Below are 21,145 nucleotides of genomic sequence, written 5' to 3'. Positions count from 1 at the left end.
TTAGTTGGAAAGTGTCTCTACCATCAAGGATTACATATTAGCACATTTCATGAGAGATAATTTATTTTCAAATCCCATTTAGGTGAAATTTAGTTAACTCAAGGCGTGGGAAAAAACTTTCTACTAAAAGGAGTACCTTTTGTTCAGCGAGGGTAATAACAGGTTATTATCCTAAAAGAAAAAAATTATTGTATCCAGGAGAAATTGAGAAAGAATGTATTAAGTGGAATAACTGAATTCTGGCATTGCTATCTTATTTACTATTCATATGCTGTAAATCAGATTTTTGAACTATAAATGCAGAAACTATAACCTGTGATCAATAATATATACATTATTTACAACATATACTCCTGATAGTAATTTTTTTCTCATACAAATTTTCATTAGCTAAATTTATGTAGCACTGTTAAGATTTTTCCCCAATATTTTTCAGATTGGTAAAATGTACTGAACAAAACCAAAGACTGCATTACAGTTTTTCTCAAAAAGAATGCACTTTTCTGGATTAATAGTCTTATGAATACCTGATCCTTCTCATTTCCTCAATCTCTTTCAACTCATTATTCCATGAGGCTAAGATGGTGTAACATTTTGGACAATAGAATGAAGAAATGAATTTTCAAAAACCATTATGTTGCCCACCACTCCACCCTGAACAGGCATATTCTTTACACTGACTTGTACAAAAGAACTTTTTTAAATTGCTATTTCAAAAACAATTTTTTATTGATTTTTTTGAGAGTGTATCATAACTCTTCAGCCTTATCAACAACCACGTAAAAGCCACAGATAGGTCAACATCTGAAAACGTTCTCAGGTAATAGTTCTTAGTAAAATATTTTGACTGTATTTATGCTTTTAGCTAGAAAGTATGTCATTTTATTGCTAAAAATATCTTTTATGGAATACACATAGCTATCTTCTACTTATGTACTTAAATTTCAAATGAAAATCACATTTTTGTTTGTTTCTGACACTTCAACACATTTCAAAGAAAACTATGATTTTTAAAGTATTTTTAATTAACAATAAGCAATCTATTTAAAAAAATCTTTTTCTTGCACTTTGGAAACAAAGAGATATAGTGCTTTTAAAAAACAGAACATATTCAAAATATGTGATGAATATCTTCAATATCTAAGATAGTAGGCTTTTAGGGAATCATCTTCTTAATCAAGGCAAAGCATAACAGTATTTGTTTGAATCAACAAATGTATAATTGCCATTTATTTAGAAAAAGACATACACTGGTCATGGCCTTTTTTTTTCATTTTTCTTTTTTTTTTAGTCATGGCTTCTTAAATGACTACAAAGTCCCTTAACTCTTTGGAAACTAATTGTTGGGATATAGGGGGATTTTAGGTTGCTCAAAGTCTTAAGTAGAACAATCCACTAACAGCCAAAGTTATCATTAATAAACATTCACAGAGGGTCCAAAGATATTTATGTATAAAATGCTCAAAAGTAACATGAGGCAAAGATTAATTCACAGCTGAGATTAACAGAAAAGTAGTCATAGCATTAAAAAGAATATAAAAGGCAAATCAAAGTGTTTGTGTGAACCTCAGTAGTTCTCTGTTTTACAAGCATAGGCAGAGAGGAATTAGAAGTATCAGACAACTATTAGAGTCAAGCTAATATAAAAACTGGCTTCACTGGGCACTTGGGTTAAGTAAAATAATATATCAAGCAAAAGTCTTGGATACTCTCCTTTTCACACACAAGAGGTATTTGACACATTTCTAAAAGCCAAAATCAAAAGGGCAAATTTCATCAAATTAAGTGGAAGCTACTTTAATATTTTATAACTTTTCAATAACTAATAACTCCCTTAAAGCCATATACCTGGTTAATTATATGATCCTTAAGGTTTTCCAGAGAGAAATCGTTTTACAAAACCTTGAAGTAACAAGGGTTTTCCCACTTTTCATGTGTATCTTGTATTATCAAAGCAATTTCATTTAGTAAAAACATACATAACACATACACATGCACATGACTTTTAGTTAACTTTATGAAAAAATATCCTCCAGGAAGCAGGTTATTCCACCATGTCTTTAAATAACTTTTTGTTCTTTTGTTTGTTTGTTTGTTTACCTGGTTTTCCTGTGATATCTCTGTTGTAGGGGGTGGTGGAGATTCTTCACACACTGCAAGGCTCCGAACTAGCTTTAACTTTGAGCTTGACTAAAGAAAAGTATTTAAAATTAACACTACATTTTACAAATCTAAGGTATATCCAAAAGCCCCCTAGTGTTCTTAAGTTTTATCAATAGTTTCTGCCACATATAGATGTAGGTGAAATGTGCAAGTTAAATATATCATTAATTATCACTAAAACTCTTTGTTAAGAGGAAAAACAATTACAGTTTTGAAAATTACAGCAATAGCAAGAATGGAAATAATTCCAATTTCAAGACCCAAAGAATGGTAAGAAAGCCATTTTCTCTATAGATAAAGAACCATTAAAGATTATAAAAGCAATACACAAAAGCAACTAGGCAAGACAAAAACCCCAAATAAAACAAAATAAGCTTTCTGCCCCAAACAAAATATGACAAAACTAAACTGAATGCAGCGCTATATGAAAACAATTCATCAAGCATGAAGGAAGGCCCTTGGCATGCCAGCACAAAATATTTACTATACCTTAGACCTTTTTCCTGTCTGTCCAAATGACTGCAATGGCCGCTGAATACACAAGAAAGATTTGCATTAAATTTCATACTGATACAGAAAGTTTTCTTCTTAATTCATAATCCTAAACCACAGAGAAACTAACTGCACAAAGAAGAGAAAATGAGGAAATCAAAGCTGTTTCAAGTAAAAAAGTATTGATTCCTCCCAGAAGCACATTTGCAGAAGATTCTCTAAAATCTTGTAGATTGGCACTTTCTTTTAGTGAGCAAATGGCCATAATTTCTGTTAATTAGGTTAATGGAATTTATAAAGTAACTTCTTGGGTAGTAGAAAAATAAAATATACTTTTTCAGTATTTTATATTATACTTTAGGCAAGTCTGGGGAGAGGGAAACCCCACAAAAAACCTGAGGAATTTTAAGTAGCTCTGCTCAGCAAAATTCCTAACTTACAAAGGAAAATGTGCAAATGCACACTGAGTCCACAGTACAACCACCTAACTACTGTGCCTTTTCAGCACTGTATGAAGTATACCATCAGTTTATCAGTCACAGAATCCTGTTTGCCTGGTCTACGGTAAGGCAATGAAGCAGAAATGAAGAAAAGAGGGCAGAGTTCCAATATGCATGTTCAGCATGATTGCCAAATCATTAATCACATGACTGGGGAACTCACTGAGATAACTAGCTCTAGTTTGTGATACCAGACTTTGGTTTGGGAAAGCAGCTGAAGTGTCCGTGCAACAGAGCCAGACAGGTTTTAAACATGCTTTACTTCCTCCCACCTCCTTCCAATCTATACCTCTCTAACCCCAATCACAAACAGTACAAGGGCCAGATACCTAACATTTATGCTCATTAAAGCCTGGGAGTCAGTTTGCTACCAAACATAAGACAGATAAAAAGTCAACATCTAGATTAGTATGCTTCACATATGAAAAAAAGGTCATCATTTTATTCTATCATCCAAAAAGTCTTCCTTGTAGAACCAAAAGAAATGACAATCTGCAGTAAAAGTATGTTCTGTCCCTCATTATAAGCCCAAAGTTCTTGAGATAAGAAGCGCTGTATTCTTCGGATTTTTACCCTGGAATACCCATACTACAAATTAGGAATAACGACAACAAAAGGAAAGTAGAAAGAAATAAAGAAAAATGACTTTTTGTTTCTTACAGGGAAGAAAATGGCTCGTATGCACACACATATACACATGGAAGTGCTACCTAAGAACTTTTGCACATTGGTACTGTTTTCTGATTCTATTTAGTCTCTCATTTGTTCAAGAGGATTTCTAAATGTAACTCATATCTAAAAGTAGAATTAAAAGAAGTTATATTACACAGAGTAAAGACTTAATCAATACATGACTACTAATGATATGCACATGACTAAGTGAGTTCTAAGGAAGGAGAAGGGAAAAGAATTTTTGACTTACTCCCTTCCTGTTTTAATCCCTTAAAACACTAAGTATCAAGGGTACAAAACTTTCTATTAAAATTTTTAAAACAAGAGATGATTCATTGACAAGTAAAAGCTATATTCATATGCATAAGGTTGAATTTATTTATTCATTTTTTAGGTGAGGCAATCCTTGGTTGACCTCATAGATTGCAAGGACCTTTTCAGTTTACAATCCCTTATTTTAAAATTTTTTTTTATGCCTATAGCACCTGGTCTTCCTAGGTGTTCTCCCATCCAAGTACTAACCAGGCCCGACCCTGCTTAGCTTCTGAGATTAGACTGGATCGGGCTTGTTCAGGGAAGGTTGGATTTAAATTTCTGGCTTTGCTTATTAGTAGGTGACTCTGGTCAAGTTATTTCAGTTTACTAATATCTGTATAAAAGTTCATACTATTTGTATAAATTCTCAAGATTCCTGAAAAGGTTCAATGAGAGGGTAGACTTAAAAAAACTAAAGCACTGTAGTAAAGAGGGATCATTAAAGGTTATATACCTACCATGTTAGGAGACCAATGTCCTGTGCGAGAGGGGCTGCAGGAAGCCTTGTAGGGCAGAAGGTGGCCCTTAGCCAACAGTCAACCAGGAAGTATGAACCTCAGATCTACAACTGCTGAGCTTTGCCAACAAGGGGAAGGAGCTCAGAAGCAAATTCTTCCCTTGTCTTTAGGTAAGGGCCCAGCCTGGCCAACACCTTTGATTTTAGCCTTGCAAAACCCTTAACAGAGAACTTCTAATCTACGGATATGATACCTACAACCTAGTTGTAACTGGGTACTGTGTTGTACCTCAAGTCTGTGGTAATATGCTATGCAGCAATAGAAAACGAATACACTACTGCATAAGTAAACTATAAACTGTTAAAGTGACATTATTCTCTAAGACACATTATTTCATTTCAAATAGCAAAGAACTGAAACTACTTAATGTATACCAGAAAATTTGCCATAAACACATGTATACAGAACAAAGCAGAGAAAACAAGTTTTATTTATTAAAGTAAACAACCTTTGTTTTGTATCAATTTGGTAGCCAGGTTTGGCTTTAAATAGGAATAAAATTATTTAAAAAATGAATTTTATCATTTAAAGCATTCCTTTCAATTTTTCTCAATTTTTTTATTGTGAAAAATATACATAAAATTTAACATCTTAACCATTTTCAAGTATACAGTTCAATAGTATTGAATATATTCATAATGTTGTGAAACCACCACCACTATTCAGATTTATAATTCTTTTTATCTTGTAAAACTGAAACTTTGTACCCATTAAATTCCCATTCTCTTCTCCTTCCAGGCGCTGGCAACTACCATTCTATTTTCTGTCTCTACAGTTTAGACTATTCTAAGTACCTGATATAAGGAATCATATAGTATTTGTCTTTTTGTAACTCACTGATTTTACTTTGTATAATGACCTCAAAGTTCAACCATGTTGTAGTATGTTGCAGAATTTTCTTCCTTTCTATGGCTGAATAATATCTCACGTTCGAGGATAAATATTATTGAATAATAATGATCAATACAATGGACTATCCATTCATCTGTCGATGGATGCATTTGGGTTGATTCTGTTTTGGCTATTTTGAATAATGCAATGAACATGGGAGTACAAACATCTCTTTGAGATCCTGCTTTCAATTCTTCTGGGTATATACCCAGAAATGAAATTGCTGGATCTTACGGTAATTCTATTTAATAACATTTTTTAAAAGGACCTCCATACTGTTTTCCACAGTGGCTGTACCATTTTAAATTCCAAATAACACTATGTAAGAGTTCCAATTTCTCCACATCCTTGCCAATACCTGTTTGCTGTTTTTTGATAGTGGCCATCCTAGTGGGTGTGAGGTGGTACCTCACTGTACTTTTGATTTGCTTTTCCCTAATGGTTAATGACAGTGAGTTATTTTTTCATGTACTAAGTATTGGCCATTCACATATCTTCTTTGGAGAAATGTGTAATCAAGTCCTTTGACCAGTTTTGAATTGAGGTGTTTTACTGTCGTGTTTTAGGAGTTCTCTATATTTTGTGGTTGATCTTTTCTCAGATATATGATTTGCAAATATTTTTCTCCTATTCTGTGGGTTGCCTGCCTTTTTACTGTTGATGGTGTTGTTTGATGTAAAAATTAAAAAATTTTCATGAAGTGCAGTTTATCTATTTTTTCTTTTGTAACCTGTGCCTTTGGTGTCATATCCAAAAAAATCATTCCCAAATACAATGTCATAAAGCTTCTGTCCTATGTTTTATTCTTCCCCTTTATAAAAGAAATAGTGATTCTTATTCAATTCGGTATTCTGATTAGAATAAGAGCAGTGAGAATTATGTTTTACCAACATTGCAGTGTTACTACATTATTGTGATATGGCTTCACATTGATTGTATACAGAGAAAAAATAACACAGGAAGAAAGGCAATAATATATGCAAACATATATGCAAACCAAGCACATTACCCTGACATGGTCCACAGTAAAAAGCTCTTTTGGTTAGTTAGTAGTTGATACTGCTGCACACAGACAGTCATTTAAATAATTCCTCCTACTGGCCTACAATGGCCAGAAGAATCTTTAGTAATCTCTAACTGTGTCACTTGCAATCACTGTGCCCAGGGTCTTCTGATACCTCTAAATGAACATTTGTTTTATTTGTACAAGATCAATCTCACTTAGTTGTTACTCTCTGAGTTCAAGTGATCACAATTTGACCAGGATGGAGTCGTCTGTGACAGCACCTTTCATGAAATAGTACAGCCTCTCAGCAAAGAAAGCAAGGTGGTTCAGGGAATACCACAAGATGGTCTTCAAATCACTTTTGACATTTCCAGAAAACTCATGGCTAATACTGCTTAACAAATCTCCATTAGCCATCCTGGAAAAAGCCTGCATGGTAGTTTTCAGCGAGGAAAGCTTCTTGAGGCAAGAATCAAGATAACACAAGATTCATCTATCTCTAGTCTCCCCTCACCACCTTGATAGAGATGCTGAGCATCTTTCTGAACCAAATGTTGGTTAATTTGTGAGCATTTGTATGTGTTCAGCACTTTACTCTTTCAAAAACCATCCATCTTGAGATTAACCTGGCTGGTTTATCTGTCTCTCATCCGCCAAGTCTCACAAATTAGGAAGCTCGTCCTTTCTCTGGACAGGGTTGCCCCCTGGAGTATACTATTTCAGCAACTGTTTCAGCATCTACAAAACTCATCAGAACGATGAATTCATTGTAAAGTGCACTAAAACACAGATGCTTTTAGGTTAGTTGAGTCCAAACTAGGTTGGGAAAGGTCATGACTGAAGGAAGCGGCATGGTGCTCTGGAAAAAGTACACAGAGGAAGGCTAGTGTTCAGCCCTAATTGTGCCATTGGCTCTCCAGGTGACCTTGGCAATTCATTTCCATGGACACAGGTCTCTGGAAAATGGAAGGGTTGCTCAGACCAAGAAAACTTTTTAGCTGTGACCTTTTGAGTTCTATGAAATCTAACTATAAAATGATGTGAGTCCTCCAGTTTTGTTCACTTTCATTACCTTGAGCTCCTTTTGCCAACTTGATCTTTTTGGGGAGAAATGTCATATGGATTAACAGAGGACATCTCTCCTCTGGGGCATTTCTTCCTCAGGTTCTCCGTCCACAAAGGGTGGTGGTGCTGATGATAACCTCTACAGATGTTCCTGGTTTTCAAAGGGAAACCCACCCAACCTGAACTCAAACCCGCATTGTCAGTTCTCAGGGGCTAGGTGGACACCAGGAGCCCACTGATAAATAGTCTTGCCTCAGACCTCAACATTGACTCTTTTCTTGGAAATGCCCCATTTCCTCATTGGTAAAAGTGAACTGGTTCGGTGGCTTTCTTCTCATTGTCTGTAGGGCCAGGATCGGCCTGTCACTGCTCTGGGATGTATGTTTCTGCTATTCATGTCACAGGGGTCCTGTGCTCTTGAAGATGACCAAAGGGCAGAGAGGGGTTTTGCTAATAAATTGATTAGTTTCCATAACTTAATGGTTGTTTTCCTTCATCAGTATTGCTTTGTTTCTCTTAGGCACGATACATCCTCACTGTTCAAATACTGCTGTCACTGGGCAACACTGGTATCAACTGGGAGCTTGTTGAGATGCAGAATCTTGGGGGTCTACCCTACACCCCTTCTTCAGTCTATTTTATGGTTTTGCAATATCCCCTCCTTTGCCTTCCTTAAAGCTGTCTACTTAAAATGGCTCTGGCAGCTTTGACTCCTCGGCTCCTTTCCTCTTGGGTGTGCAGTTTGCAGAAGGTATCCCTGGGCTCTAGGGGTGTTGTAAAGGTAGGGCTGGGAAGAGAAAGCCCTCTTGGTTGGCACCTTTGGTGTCACATCTAAGAAATCACTGCCAAATCCAATGTCATGAAGCTCTTCTCCTATGCTGTCTTCTAAGAGTTTTATAGCTTTAGCTCTTTCATTTAGGTCTTTGATCCATTTTATGTTAATTTCTGTATATGGCGTTCGGCAAGGGTTCAACTTCATTCTTTGGTATGTAGATATTCAGTTTTTCCAGCACCATATGTTGAAAAGGCTGTCTTTCTCCATGATCTTGGCGCCCTTGTCAAAAATCATTTGATCATATATGCAAGGATTTATTTCTGGGCTCTCTATTCTATTCCATTGGTCTAAATGTCTATCTTTACGTTAACATCACACTGTTTTGCTTACTGTAGCTTTGTAGTAAGTTTTAAATCAGTAAATAGGAGTCCTCCAGTTTTGTTCTTTTTCAAGACAAGGCTATTTCAGGTCCCTTGAGATTCCATATGAATTTTAGAGTGGGTTTTTCTATTTCTGTAAAAAATGTCATTTGGATTTTGATAGGGATTGTACTGAATCTGTAGATTGTTTTGGGTAATAGTGACATTTTAATAATATTGAGTGTTCTAACCCATGAACATGTGTTTCCATTTAGTTATGTCTAATTTCTTTCAACAATATTTTGTAGTTTTCATTGTATAGTCTTTTACCTCCTTGGTTAATTCTTAAGTATTTTATTCTTTTAGATGCTATTGTAAATGGAACTGCCTTTGTAATTTCCTTTTCAGATTGTTGTTAGCGTAGAGAAATGCAACTGTCTTTTTTTGTGTGTTGGCTCTGTATCCTGCTACTTTACTGAATTCATTTATTAGTTCTAATTGTACTTTTGTGGAATCTTTAGAGTTTTCTACATATAAGATCATCATCAGCAAAAAGAGATGATTTTACTTCTTCCTTTCTAATTTGGATGCCTTTTATTTATTTTTTACATAATTACTTTGGCTAGAATTTCCAGTAGTTTTCTCTTCTTGCAAGTGTCTGTGCCTGGCTTTGTTTCAGGATAGTGCTGGCCATACAGAATGAATTAGGAAGTGTTCTCTTCTCTTTAATATTTTTATAAGTTTCAGAATTGGTATTAATTCTTTAAATGTTCGGTAGCATTCACCAGTGAAGCCATCAGTAATCTTCTGTTGGAAGATTTTTGATTATTGCTTCAATCTCCTTACTAGTTATTGGTCTATTATCTGTTTCTTCATGTCCATTTCATCTAGATTATCCAATTTGATGGCATACATTTTTTCATACCCTCACATAATTCTTTTTATTTTATAGAAATAGTAGTAATGTCCCCGCTTTCATTTCTTATTTTAGAAATTTGAGTCTTCTCTATTTTTTTCTTAGTCCATCAAGCTAAGTTTGTCAATTTCATCGATCTTTTCAAAGAATCAACTTTTGGTTTCACTGATTTTATTTTTACTTTTCACTTTTAACAAAATTTCACTGTCCTAGCAGCTTGTTTAACAGACCTTCACTACTCCAGGAAAGAGAATCATATTAGAATTTAGAGAGCTTAGGGGCAAACCCTCACTTTATAATTTACATTGTTTGATACTAAAGCATAGGACCAAAATTAGGCCAAAAAATGGATACAGAATATGAAACATCCTTAATGGAATTTCAGTTCCAAACTGATAATATATTGTCAGAGCTACTAGCTACTAACTTGGACAAAAACTGAGGTTCAATAATAAATGGTTAAGTTGTACTATTATAATAAACATAGACGTTTTTTAATTTACTGCCTTGTAGATTTGAGAGCAAAGAGAAATAAATATGGTTGGTGATTTTAGTACTTTGGTCTTTTGTTGGCAATAAAGTAGTTTTAAACAGATTTAAAATTTATTTCAGAATATGAATTTGAAAGAATCCTCAAAACATTATCTGTATCTTAAGTGTTACTCCAAACCAGAAAGCTTTTACAACTAATAACAAAAGAAACAAAAACCTGAGTCTATGCAGTCAACTCCATATAAAGGGGTAGTAAACAGGTTTTTTTTCTCTTATGTTTCTTTGCTTATCACAATGTCTATTTGGTCTAATATTGTCAGTAATTTTCTTTGCCTATCTTTGTTCTGCTAAGACAGTTAAATCTATTTAATGTTTCTTTATTATCAAAGGAAAGAAAAACAGAAGTACTGAAATCATAAACCATGAGATTTATGTACTGCTAAGAAAAAACAGAATAATCTTTGAGTTATATTGTCTCAGCATCAAAATACCCACCAATTAATATCACTCAATTAAGAGGAAATTTACTTATTTCAAAAAGAGGATCAATTTTCATTGTAATTATTATGAACAAAATAAATTATAATGGTTGACATCTTTCAAGTAAGACTCTTAATACACCTTGAAGAGCTCACTAATTCTCATTATTTTTCAAGGCAACAGTTAAGGATTAATAGTAATTACAATAATGAATTAAAATGTTAAATGTATAACTAAAGGTCAGGAGCAGTAAAAACAATTGAGGCTAGGTTGATGATTTCTACTGGAATAACAGAAAACAACAAAGTTTTCTGAGTTAGAAGAGTGGACTTTTTAAAAAGTTGAACTTCTTAAATATAAAAGACCATAAAAGGTAGGGAACTTAATACAAAGAACAAAAACTACTGCATTGCAATTTCTGAGAGCTTATATTAAGAAATAAATTTTACTTTTTATTTTATTACTAAAGAAAAAAATCTACATTTCATGATAATAAAGGGACCAGTTGGAGAAGCCATATAGTGTGCTATTGCTAATAATAAAACAATTATGATTATAAATATTAATATCATCTACCATTGTTAGGCTCTAACTATGTACCAGGTACATTGCATACATCCTTTTCACTTTGTTAGACAAATAGAAAAATAGTTAAGAATTGTATGATTTTATAAAGATAGACTTTTATTCAACCCTTTAAACAGAAATTTTTTCACATTTTATTAAGAAATGTGATGCCCATTAACCTCACTGTTGGAGAAGTGTAGCCTGTATCCTGAGTTTTTCTGATAATATTAATAGATTGACATTGCTTTCCTGTCCCTTACTTGGCCCTATCCTCCTCTTTTTAAAGAAATGCAATAGAACTTGGGAGATACAAGATGTAAAAGTCTCATCTTGATTATCAAAAGGCTTGTTACAGAAATTAAGAATATACTAAACACCTCCTTCAACTGATTATGTGTATGGAAAATTCACTCATATATATCAGAAGCTGTTCAGGCACTCTGGCACATAAAGCCTAGTTAACAAAAATCAGTTCTCTTATTTCCTCCACAACAAGAATTCTGAACAAAACTTGGACTGGCCATCCAATAGTTTAATAGCTTTTGGGGCGAGGAATCATTGAACTGCTCCAAAATACGTGTTAGATTGTGTTTATATGCACATATATACAGATGAATACCCCTAGACAAAGCATTCGTCAAGTACAAAGATATAACTGTAAATAAATGAGAATGCTGAGTTTGAATCGCTAATAAGCAGAACACAAGATTCCTAATTTTACATTTCAAGTAAATGACTGCAAAAATCAACACAAATAATTTACCTTAATTTAATCTGAGAAATCTAACCCTGAGAAAAATCAAACATTAGAGGCCATATAAATAAGTTATACAAAGGAAAACGAAGCAAACACCCCTCCCTTATTTATCCTATGTTAAATAGTAGTAGTAGTCTAACAAATTAAAATTTTTCTAGATTTAGGAACCTGACACCTCACCACCCCAATCTTTCAAATACATAATGATCAAAGAAAGTCCATCATATAACTTAAGACTGGCAATTGAAATAGTGTGTGGCAGTAGAAAACTTACTAAGTTAATGCGTTGCAAACTATTTTGGACCATTATTAACAAGAACAACTCCACAGCAATTAGGTGGGAAAGTTAACTTCTTGACATTAATGCACAAAGAGTACTTGAATTAATTCTAAAGTATTCTTAAGAAATTCTTAAGTAAGTAGTCCTAAAACTTATAAAAGATTATAGTCCAAAACAAAACTTTGAATAAAAAACACAACATATTTAAAGAGTAGAGCACTATGCAAGCAGATTTAAAAAAGAAATGGTCAAGGAGTCCATGAGATAATCTCTACTTGGAACCATCCAAGGTGATGTCTGCTGGCCTCTCTCTAGTTTGATAAAATTATTTTTTTATGTAAATGCTATCATTTACAGATAGTAGAAAATTATAAGATTTCTTTATAGTACGGAAGAAGCTATGACATCTCTTCATTTTTTATCCACTTTTGTCTTCCATTCCTAATTTCCATTACTTAAATCTCTTCTGTGTGAGTTATTTAGACTCCAAGCCTCTGCCAGACATCTTGATGGAGGCATCTTGGATCTCAAAAAGCTCCAAGCAGAGCAAATATTCCCACACATTATAATTCTTAATAAACATTTGGATAATCAATAAATATAGCATTCAATGTTCTCTGTTCCTCCTTCCAATCTTTACAGTCACCATGCTACATGGAACATGGTGTCAGAGACCGTGCCCATTTTTGCTTACTATAGTACTTCCTTTGCACAGAATACATTTTCAGTAAATGTTTGGGGAATGCATGAAATTTTCCTATGGTTTTAACAACTGGGACATATTACAGTGGTCCATCTAATAGTGGTCATCAGAACATTTCTGTGCTTATTGCCAAGGGCAATACAACAGACTTGGTTGTATAAAAGGCAATAATCCAAATTAATCGCTTGTTGATAAACACGACCTGGAAGAGTAAATATCAGGTACAGAAAGAGACTAAAGGTTAATCGCCTGTTGATAAACACGACCTGGAAGAGTAAATATCAGGTACAGAAAGAGACTAAAGGAAACCTTTTAGTATTTTAATCACGAATGCAATAGAATCTTAGCAGATTTTCTGATTTAATCAGAATACTGGCATGCTGCCATCACTGAGTGTACTGATTGCAGGCATGGCAATTTTTTGTTTAAAAAGTGCTATTACTAAAAATGACTAGAAAAAATGTTATTCCTCCCAATTGCTTACATAATTGCCACTTGACTAGACTTACTCAGTGGGGCCTAAATGCTTTTTTATAGCTGTATGAACTGCTATCATTTTCTAACACATTTCTGGCACATAGTGGAAAATAAACTTTGACTGAGGGAATGAACCTTTAAAAGAGACTTCTTTACTTATCATAAAAAGTGAGGGTATAATTTTTGAAATGTAGCCCTCAAGGTCTTTAGGACATAGAAAGAACAACAGATTATTTCCTCCAATAGAATTTTTTATTCTTTGGCTAAACTAAAACATAAGTATTAAAGATAGTATTTTGAGATAACTTTTTGTAGTAGATTAAAGAAAGGTCTTTTCTACTGAGAGGCAGGGTCTAATTCCCCTTGCCCTGAATCTGGGTTGGTTTTATTGACATGTGTTATCAAAAGACAACAATGAAAGTAACATACTGAGACTTCTGAGCCCATTTCAAAGACCTTGCAGCTTTGCTTGGCTCTTGGAACATTCTTTCTGGGATCCCTAAAATAGTCTAACTATCCTGGGGCTTACATGCTAGAGGGACCGCAGGTAGGTGTTCTCACTTCCAGCCAGCCTACATCCCAGCCATTTGCACCAAGGTGCCACATATGTGAGTGAAACAGTTTTGGACCTTCCAGACCAGCCCATCTGCCAGTTAAATATCAGCTGGGGCCTTCTTTTGACTCCTTGTATAGTAGAAAATTCACTCAGCCAAGCCCTTGTTCCCTTTCCTAACTCACGAATCATGATATTAAAAAATAAAATGCAATAGAGTTTTAGCAAGTTTCTGTTTTAAAATGGTTAGTCCTTGGTTTTGTGGTAATCTGTTACATAGCAAGAGATAAGTGGAACACTTAGAACTGAATACTGTAAGTACTACTTGAAACAATTTTTACTATCTTGAATCTTTGACCAACTCCTCAATTTCCATCTATGCTTGGAATTAAAAGCCTTGCCAGTGGTTAGTTTTACGTCATCATATATGTGTAGCATCAAAAACCTCAAGTGACTTTCTCCACCACCCAGCAACTATTTTTCTCAGTCATGGTTGACTGATTCCTCCGAAGGCTGTTTCTGCCAATAGAACTTCTACAGTTTCCACCACTCTATTCTTTTATCCTCTAAGAGCTCTTAAGTTAAATTCTGAACTCTCACAATACTGATAGATGCAAAGTGGAATGAAAAAAGTAGAAAGCCAGTAAAAAATGTATTGGCCACATACAAAATGAAAGGAATTATATGATATAAGCAAATCAAAGAGCTAGACTGAACAATCCAGATGGCTCAAAAACCAGCTGACAAGCATGTCACAATAGGTCAACTTACCCTTTTGGAATTCTGAAAGCGAGTTTTGTATGAAGAGTATAACTATATATTGAATATTTAGTATTGGTAGCCAGAGAGAAAATTCTGTTTACCTGCAAATCAATATTGTTGTCAATACAACGTTCATTCTTCTCTGCCAAAATCTTCCCATAGTTTTCTGATTTAGTAAGATTCTCAACTCTGGTTGTATCTTTCACTTCTGCCTCCAAATCCTTCATTGTTTCAGTTTCATTTTTTACAGTAACAGTATCAGACATCCTCATCAGCAAAGGTTATTTTAGAATTCTACACGGAACTTGAAGCCTTAGCAAGAAAGAAAAAAATATTTAATTTTGTCTAAAATGTTTCTTACATTTAGTTACTGTACTGACTGAGTATTCTATGTTCCATGATAGAAGCAAAATTCTTGATTTCAAAGAGTATACAGGTTAGTGGCAGACAAGTTCAAATAAAAAAAAATCATCATACAATGAGGTACGAGCTAATTTTGATGTACATACCATTTGTGAAAGTTCTTAAGAAATATTAAGGAATGAGCCATATTGAGATGGAAAGTAATGGCTGGAGTTATAAATGTATATTTAGATTATATTAGAAATCATTTTTCTCTGAAGGGATATTTCATGTGGGAAAAATATTTTCCTATAATAGCTTTCGTCTAGATTTCTAAAATCTCAATTTCTTAAATTACTCTGCAATTCTGAAAGAAAATAATTAAAAAAAAATACCAGCAATACTGTATACAAAACACAGTTGTGAATCTGTATTAGTAACTATTTGGCATTATGAATCAAGCATTAAAAACTTTCCTGACTTGTGTGATTCAGTTTTAAATAACACATGACCAGATGCTCTAGTATATGGACTCCATAGGCTAGCAAATACATAAGATCCCAATATATTTCATATCTTTAGTGAGTTTAAGAAAACACTGGAGACTTTATACTGGATATCAAATAGGAATGTATCAGATAGCTGTCATTTTAGAAACTGTGAACTTGAAGAGCAGAACTTGATGTAAACTTTCCCCCTGGCTTTACTGAGATAATTGGCATAAAACCATGAATAAGTTCAAGGGGTACAAATGTAATAAGAAATGTTTGACACACGTATGTATCACTAAATGATTACCACAATCCATCACCTCATACCACTACAATTTTTTTTTTTGTAGTGACAACAAAAATAACTTATTTTAAAATGCACCAAGAAAAAATTAAGATACACTGGACAGACAGATACAGGTTAAAGTAAGTATGATAAGATGTTAATGGCTGTTCACTGTAAAATTCTTTAAACTTTTCTGAAAACTTCATGATAAAATCTTGAGGAGAAAAAAATCAGTAGAACTTGTCTTCTCAATATAAATCTGGAAAATTCAAGAGTTCTTTTCCTGAAGGAATATTTTGCATTTAAATATCTAAATAGATTTCAGAAATCCATAAATATGCCTGAAAAGTTTAAAAAAAGAGAAATAAATTCCAAAGTCATGAGTAGACTCAACTGAAGGAAAAAACATGTCTCCCTTAAGTATATTCCATGCCAAGGTTAACTGGTTAATTCTCAAAATAATAAGGTTACTAGGGGAGAGAGAGTTACTTATGATACTTTGGCTCCTTCCTTTTTATATGTAAGATTTTGAAAGAAAAAGGGATGTGTTTTTCTCAAGTGACCAGAGAGGTTACCTGATGTGTCCTATGGATTTGGAATTGTGGAGTCCCACAAAAATAAAATAAAATAATCCAAGGTTCTTTTTCACAGTTGTCAGCCAGGATGTCAATTGTATTGAACCATCTGGAATCTGGCAGAAGGAGTCCCATGTCCTTGTCACCACTGTAGATTTCTGGACTGAAATGGACTGTCTTGGATCAAATATATCATACCTTTCAGTGGCCTAAAATTAAAACAAAAGAAAAGATTTTAACAAAATAGGCAAGTGAAATGGAATCCTATACAATTAGGAAATTAAAAGTATTGCTGTTGGTGATTTTATTATTTTCTTGTTCTAAACAAGAGTCAGAACACTTAGTTAAAACTAATTCTGCCATGTATTAGTTCTGTGAGCCTGAATAGGTCCCCGAGGCCACCTAGAGAGTTTCGCAGTAAAAGCTGTGAGGGGAAGCAAGGGAGCTAACATATAATAGGAACCTAGTACATGGTTGGTATTGTAAGGGAGATATTATCTTCATCTTACAAATAAGAGAAAAAAATGGTTTGCCCAAGATCATAACCAGGAACACTTGACTCTGAGAACTATGACTTTGAGTTTTCTTCTAGAGCTATAACTCTGTGGAGTGAAGAGAAGACTGTAATTTTGAATAATAATCACACTCTAGGTTTTTAAAAGAACAAAGGGCTATAATAAGCCATTTAACATTTTCAATGAAACACACATTGTCTGTTAAAAGTAAATATCTATAAAAGATAGAATGACTATCTTAAAAGACATCTGAAAGATCAATGCCAAAATTCTTGCAGTGTCATCTGCTTTTAAGTCAGTTTTATTATTTTTTTTGGTGTAAGTGAATACATCATAGCAAATAAACAACTCTAAAAATCCTACATAGCTCTTCCATCTTCCTTTGATAATTTTGTTGTCAATAAACAGAATACTATAGACTTAAGGTGAAACAACTGAGCATAATAAGGTCTAAGCACCAATAGATACAGTACTAATACTGCTGAGTATGCATCATAGAACAATTCACATCTTATATTAACTTCAAAAACTACTTGAAATATAATTATTTAGAACCTTGATATGGATTTACATTAGTTTTCACACCTCCATTGCACTGTGTTTGACTAAGGACTGATAGAAAAGGATCACTTTATTATGCCTAGGGCCTAATTATTGGTTCTACAGCACAAAAATCTGAAAAGTTCTGCAATCAAAAAATACTCTAATTTCACACAATGAAACCCAGTTTACTCTAGATTAACAAAAATATCAAAAAATCATTTAAGTTAATTTTCTTGTGGGAGAGAAAGCTGGCTCTTATAGGTAAAAACAAAGTATTGTTCACATGAATATTAAGGAGGGGAAAAAAGAGTTACATTATTGAAGTTATCTGGATAGAATCTGGCAAAGACACTGCATTGTTCTTTCCTTATGGCTACCTGGTTATTCAATGTCATTTCATTAGATGAACACAAAGCTGTATTTCTTCCCTTAGAAGAAAAAAAATGAAATCAGGCAGGCACATTTATAAAATAAATCAAATGCACAAAACCAACACACATCAGTTTTTCCTAAGGTTATAAATTGACATAGCCAATTCGTCAAAGCCCCCTAGTGAGAAAAGTAGGAAAACTATGCTTTATTTATAAATAGTGGAAATTCACATTTTGAGAATCAATCACTTGTCAGTTACTTGAAGAATATAAGCACCAATATTTCAAAATGCTAAATGTCTATGTGATTTATAACCATTTCCTGTCATACAACAAAAATGTACTGAGAAACCAGAGCAATAACCAAAGAGTAGCAATAAGTATTAGCTATATTTAAAAAGAGCAAAAGAGAAAGAACTACCTTGACCTGAGTTTGTTAAATCCAAAAGAGGTGGTTAATTATTACATTTATCAATAAATATACAAAAATAATTCAAGAGGGGAAAAGACTTTTGGTTAAGTTGAAGAATGGGAGGAAATAATTTTTTGATGGAGTCCTACAAAATTATGGGACAAATTACTTTTAGAAAAAAAAGTTATATGAAGAGGAAGGTTTTACCTGAATGTGTGGCATTCTGAGTGGAGAAATGGGGAAGATAGGAAAAAGAAACCCATTTAATGGAACTAGAGCATATTAACTGGGGTCGAAGACAAAAAAAAAAAATTGATGATACCTAGAGTTGGAAAGGGCATGGGGAATGGGAAATCTCAAACACTGGGAGTTCACTTTAGTAAATAATTTGTGATATTGAATAAAGTTCAAATTTCTCATATCCTAGGGCTTAACATTTCCATTTCTGGGTCTACACACTAAAGAAACTCACACATGTGCATGAAGAGACATGTACAAAAATATTCACTACGTTGTTTTATTTAAAAGCAAAGAATGAGAAAGACCAAATGTATACCAAGAGAGAAATTGATTAAAAAAAAAAGCATGTTATACTCACATTGTACAATATGAAAAACAATGAGAAAGAATGAACTAAAGCTGCGTCAACATAGATCTCCAAAAGAATGTAAGAATGCTTAGTGAAAAAACAGAATATCTACAACACATCTTAGGTAAGAATTTAAAAACTACACAAGCATGGATGGGAAAAATACATACCTATTCCATGCTAGTAATTCCCTGTAGAGAGGGAAAGAAAAAGGTTTCAGATGAGATTTTAAAAAGGGACTTCAGTGATGACTTTGTTATTTCATTTGTTAAAAGGTCTGTAGCAAATATAAGAAAAAGTTAGTATCTGCTAATTCTGAGTAGTAAGCACTGAATGTTATAATCCTTCTTTTTCTGGTCTTGACATTTTTCATTAAAAATGCTCTAGAAACAACAGGAGAATAACATTAAAGGGTGGCTACATTTAAAGTTAAGATTAGAAGTTTAGTCTTGATTTCATGAGGAACATGAAAGCCTGAGTAATAAAGGAACTTATTTTAAGAGAAGCCATGGAGAATTATTTTAGCTACAATATAGATGGACTGTGCTCTAGCAGGTAAAATATTATGAGAGTTGTGATGGAAAAGTGAGTAGAGTTTAGACAAAGGATTAAGAGGTGAAGGCTGAAAAAGAAAAAAGATTTCATTCATTCACTCTAATCTTTTGACTGGATACTATATGCTAAAGCACTGCTCAAAGTGCTGAGGATACAGCAGTGAACCAGGCAGACAGGATCCCAGCATTCAAGGTGCTTACACTCCACTGCAGACAAAACAAACAAGATAATTACTGATTGTGATATATACTTTAAAACCAATAATGTTAACAGCAAACTCTTAAATAGCTACTTATTCACAGAACACTATTCCTAATGCTTTAACTGTATTAATTTATTTGATCCTCATAATGACCCTATCAGGTAGGTGCTCTTATTATCCCCATTTTACTAATGAGGAAACTGAAGCAGAGAAAGATTAAGCAGATTGCCCAAGATTGCAAGAATAGTTTGGCAGAGTTAGGATTTGAATTCAGGCAGTCTGGCTCCAGAGCCCTTGCTGTATTAGCCACTTCCTATATGTACTGCCACTAGAAATAAAGAGGTTAACATAACTGAAAGTAACTAATTGGGGGAAGCCAATTAGATACAGGGGTGGTTAAGGAAAAGGCTAGGGATGTGAGAGTTGGAAATAGTTATGACAGGACACAATGAAGATGTGGGTGCTTGCTACCCACTAACTAGGAAATACATGAGGGGTAAAGAGGATTTGGTGCAGAACAATGATGTCAGTTTTGCAAACATTAAGTTTAAGGTGCCTTCAGGACACTCAGGTGGAAAAATCTAACAGGGAGTTGGATGACCTGGACCTAAGGAGAGAAGGCAGAGCTGATGCTATTTATTTGGGTAGAATCGCTGTACAGATGGAAGCTTTAAATTATCAGCACAGATGAAGCTGCCCAGGAGTCAGTAAATAAGAAAAGTGGGCTTTGGATAGAATCCCTAGGCAGCGGTCCCCAACCTTTTTGGCATCTGGGACTGGTGCTCCTATGCGAATCTAATGCCTGATGACCAGAAGTGGAGCTGAGGCAGTGATGCTAGCACTGGGGAGCGGCTGCAAATACAGATGAGGCTTTGCTCCCTCGCTACTCATCTCCTGCTGTGCAGTCCAGTTCCTAACAGGCCATGGACTGGTACTAGTCCACGGCCCGGGGGTTGGGGACCTAGCCCTAAGGAACACTAAACTCTTAAGAGATGAGTAAAGAGATAGAGGACCAAAAAGATTGTACTGGATTTGGCAACAAAGTTAGGAGATATAAAGTTAGGGGAAGACTGCCAGGTTGGAAAGTGTATAGGCCAAAGAGAAGTAGATGAAGGAAGGAGAGAAGATTTAAGAAGAAAAAAGATGAGGATGAGAAGGAAAATGTGAAGTAGGACAAAATGAGAAAATAGGGTCAGAAGCACAAATGGAGGGAATAAGCCTTTAAAATATTTATTGTCCTCAGAAACAGAAGGGAAAATGGCAGGAAACATGGGAAATTCATATCTAATAAACTCTTAATATTTTATTTTACCTAGAACATTATCTGCTAAAAGTGAAGGAGCTGGGATGGCTGTGGGGTTTGGTGATAACAGTGAGTGAGGATAAATAATGGGAGTAAATCTTTAAGAGGAGGCTCATTAAGGCTGACACCAACATTCAAGACTGTTTAGGAACAGCCTTTTCTGGGAAGAAGGCTGGGGAGTATAAGACGGTCCTGAGACAGTAAGACATCCAACTCTA

General features: G+C 34.3%; 1 protein-coding gene across 19 annotated transcripts in view; it reads right to left on the bottom strand.

Moving 5' to 3' along the window:
• The window catches only part of R3HDM1 (R3H domain containing 1), a 168,569-nt gene that overhangs the window by 95,181 nt on the left and 52,243 nt on the right, over nucleotides 1–21,145 (bottom strand). For 12 of the 19 annotated variants that reach the window (XM_039874541.1, XM_039874544.1, XM_039874540.1 and 9 more), the window contains exons 2-5: nucleotides 16,438–16,646; nucleotides 14,845–15,055; nucleotides 2,653–2,694; nucleotides 2,101–2,190 (exon numbers count right to left, since the gene is read on the bottom strand). In XM_039874541.1, coding sequence (XP_039730475.1) covers nucleotides 2,101–2,190; nucleotides 2,653–2,694; nucleotides 14,845–15,015 — 303 coding nt within the window. In that variant the 5' untranslated portion in view covers nucleotides 15,016–15,055; nucleotides 16,438–16,646. The remainder of the gene's footprint in view (nucleotides 1–2,100; nucleotides 2,191–2,652; nucleotides 2,695–14,844; nucleotides 15,056–16,437; nucleotides 16,647–21,145) is intronic. The other 7 variants (XM_039874547.1, XM_039874551.1, XM_039874550.1 and 4 more) reach the window with 2 other exon arrangements.

This window comes from Pteropus medius, unplaced genomic scaffold (assembly GCF_902729225.1).
Source record: "Pteropus medius unplaced genomic scaffold, Ma_sr-lr_union100, whole genome shotgun sequence".
Lineage (NCBI taxonomy): Eukaryota > Metazoa > Chordata > Mammalia > Chiroptera > Pteropodidae > Pteropus > Pteropus medius.
The sequence above is the reverse complement of the archived record's forward strand: the minus strand, read 5'-3'. Positions and strand labels throughout refer to the sequence as shown.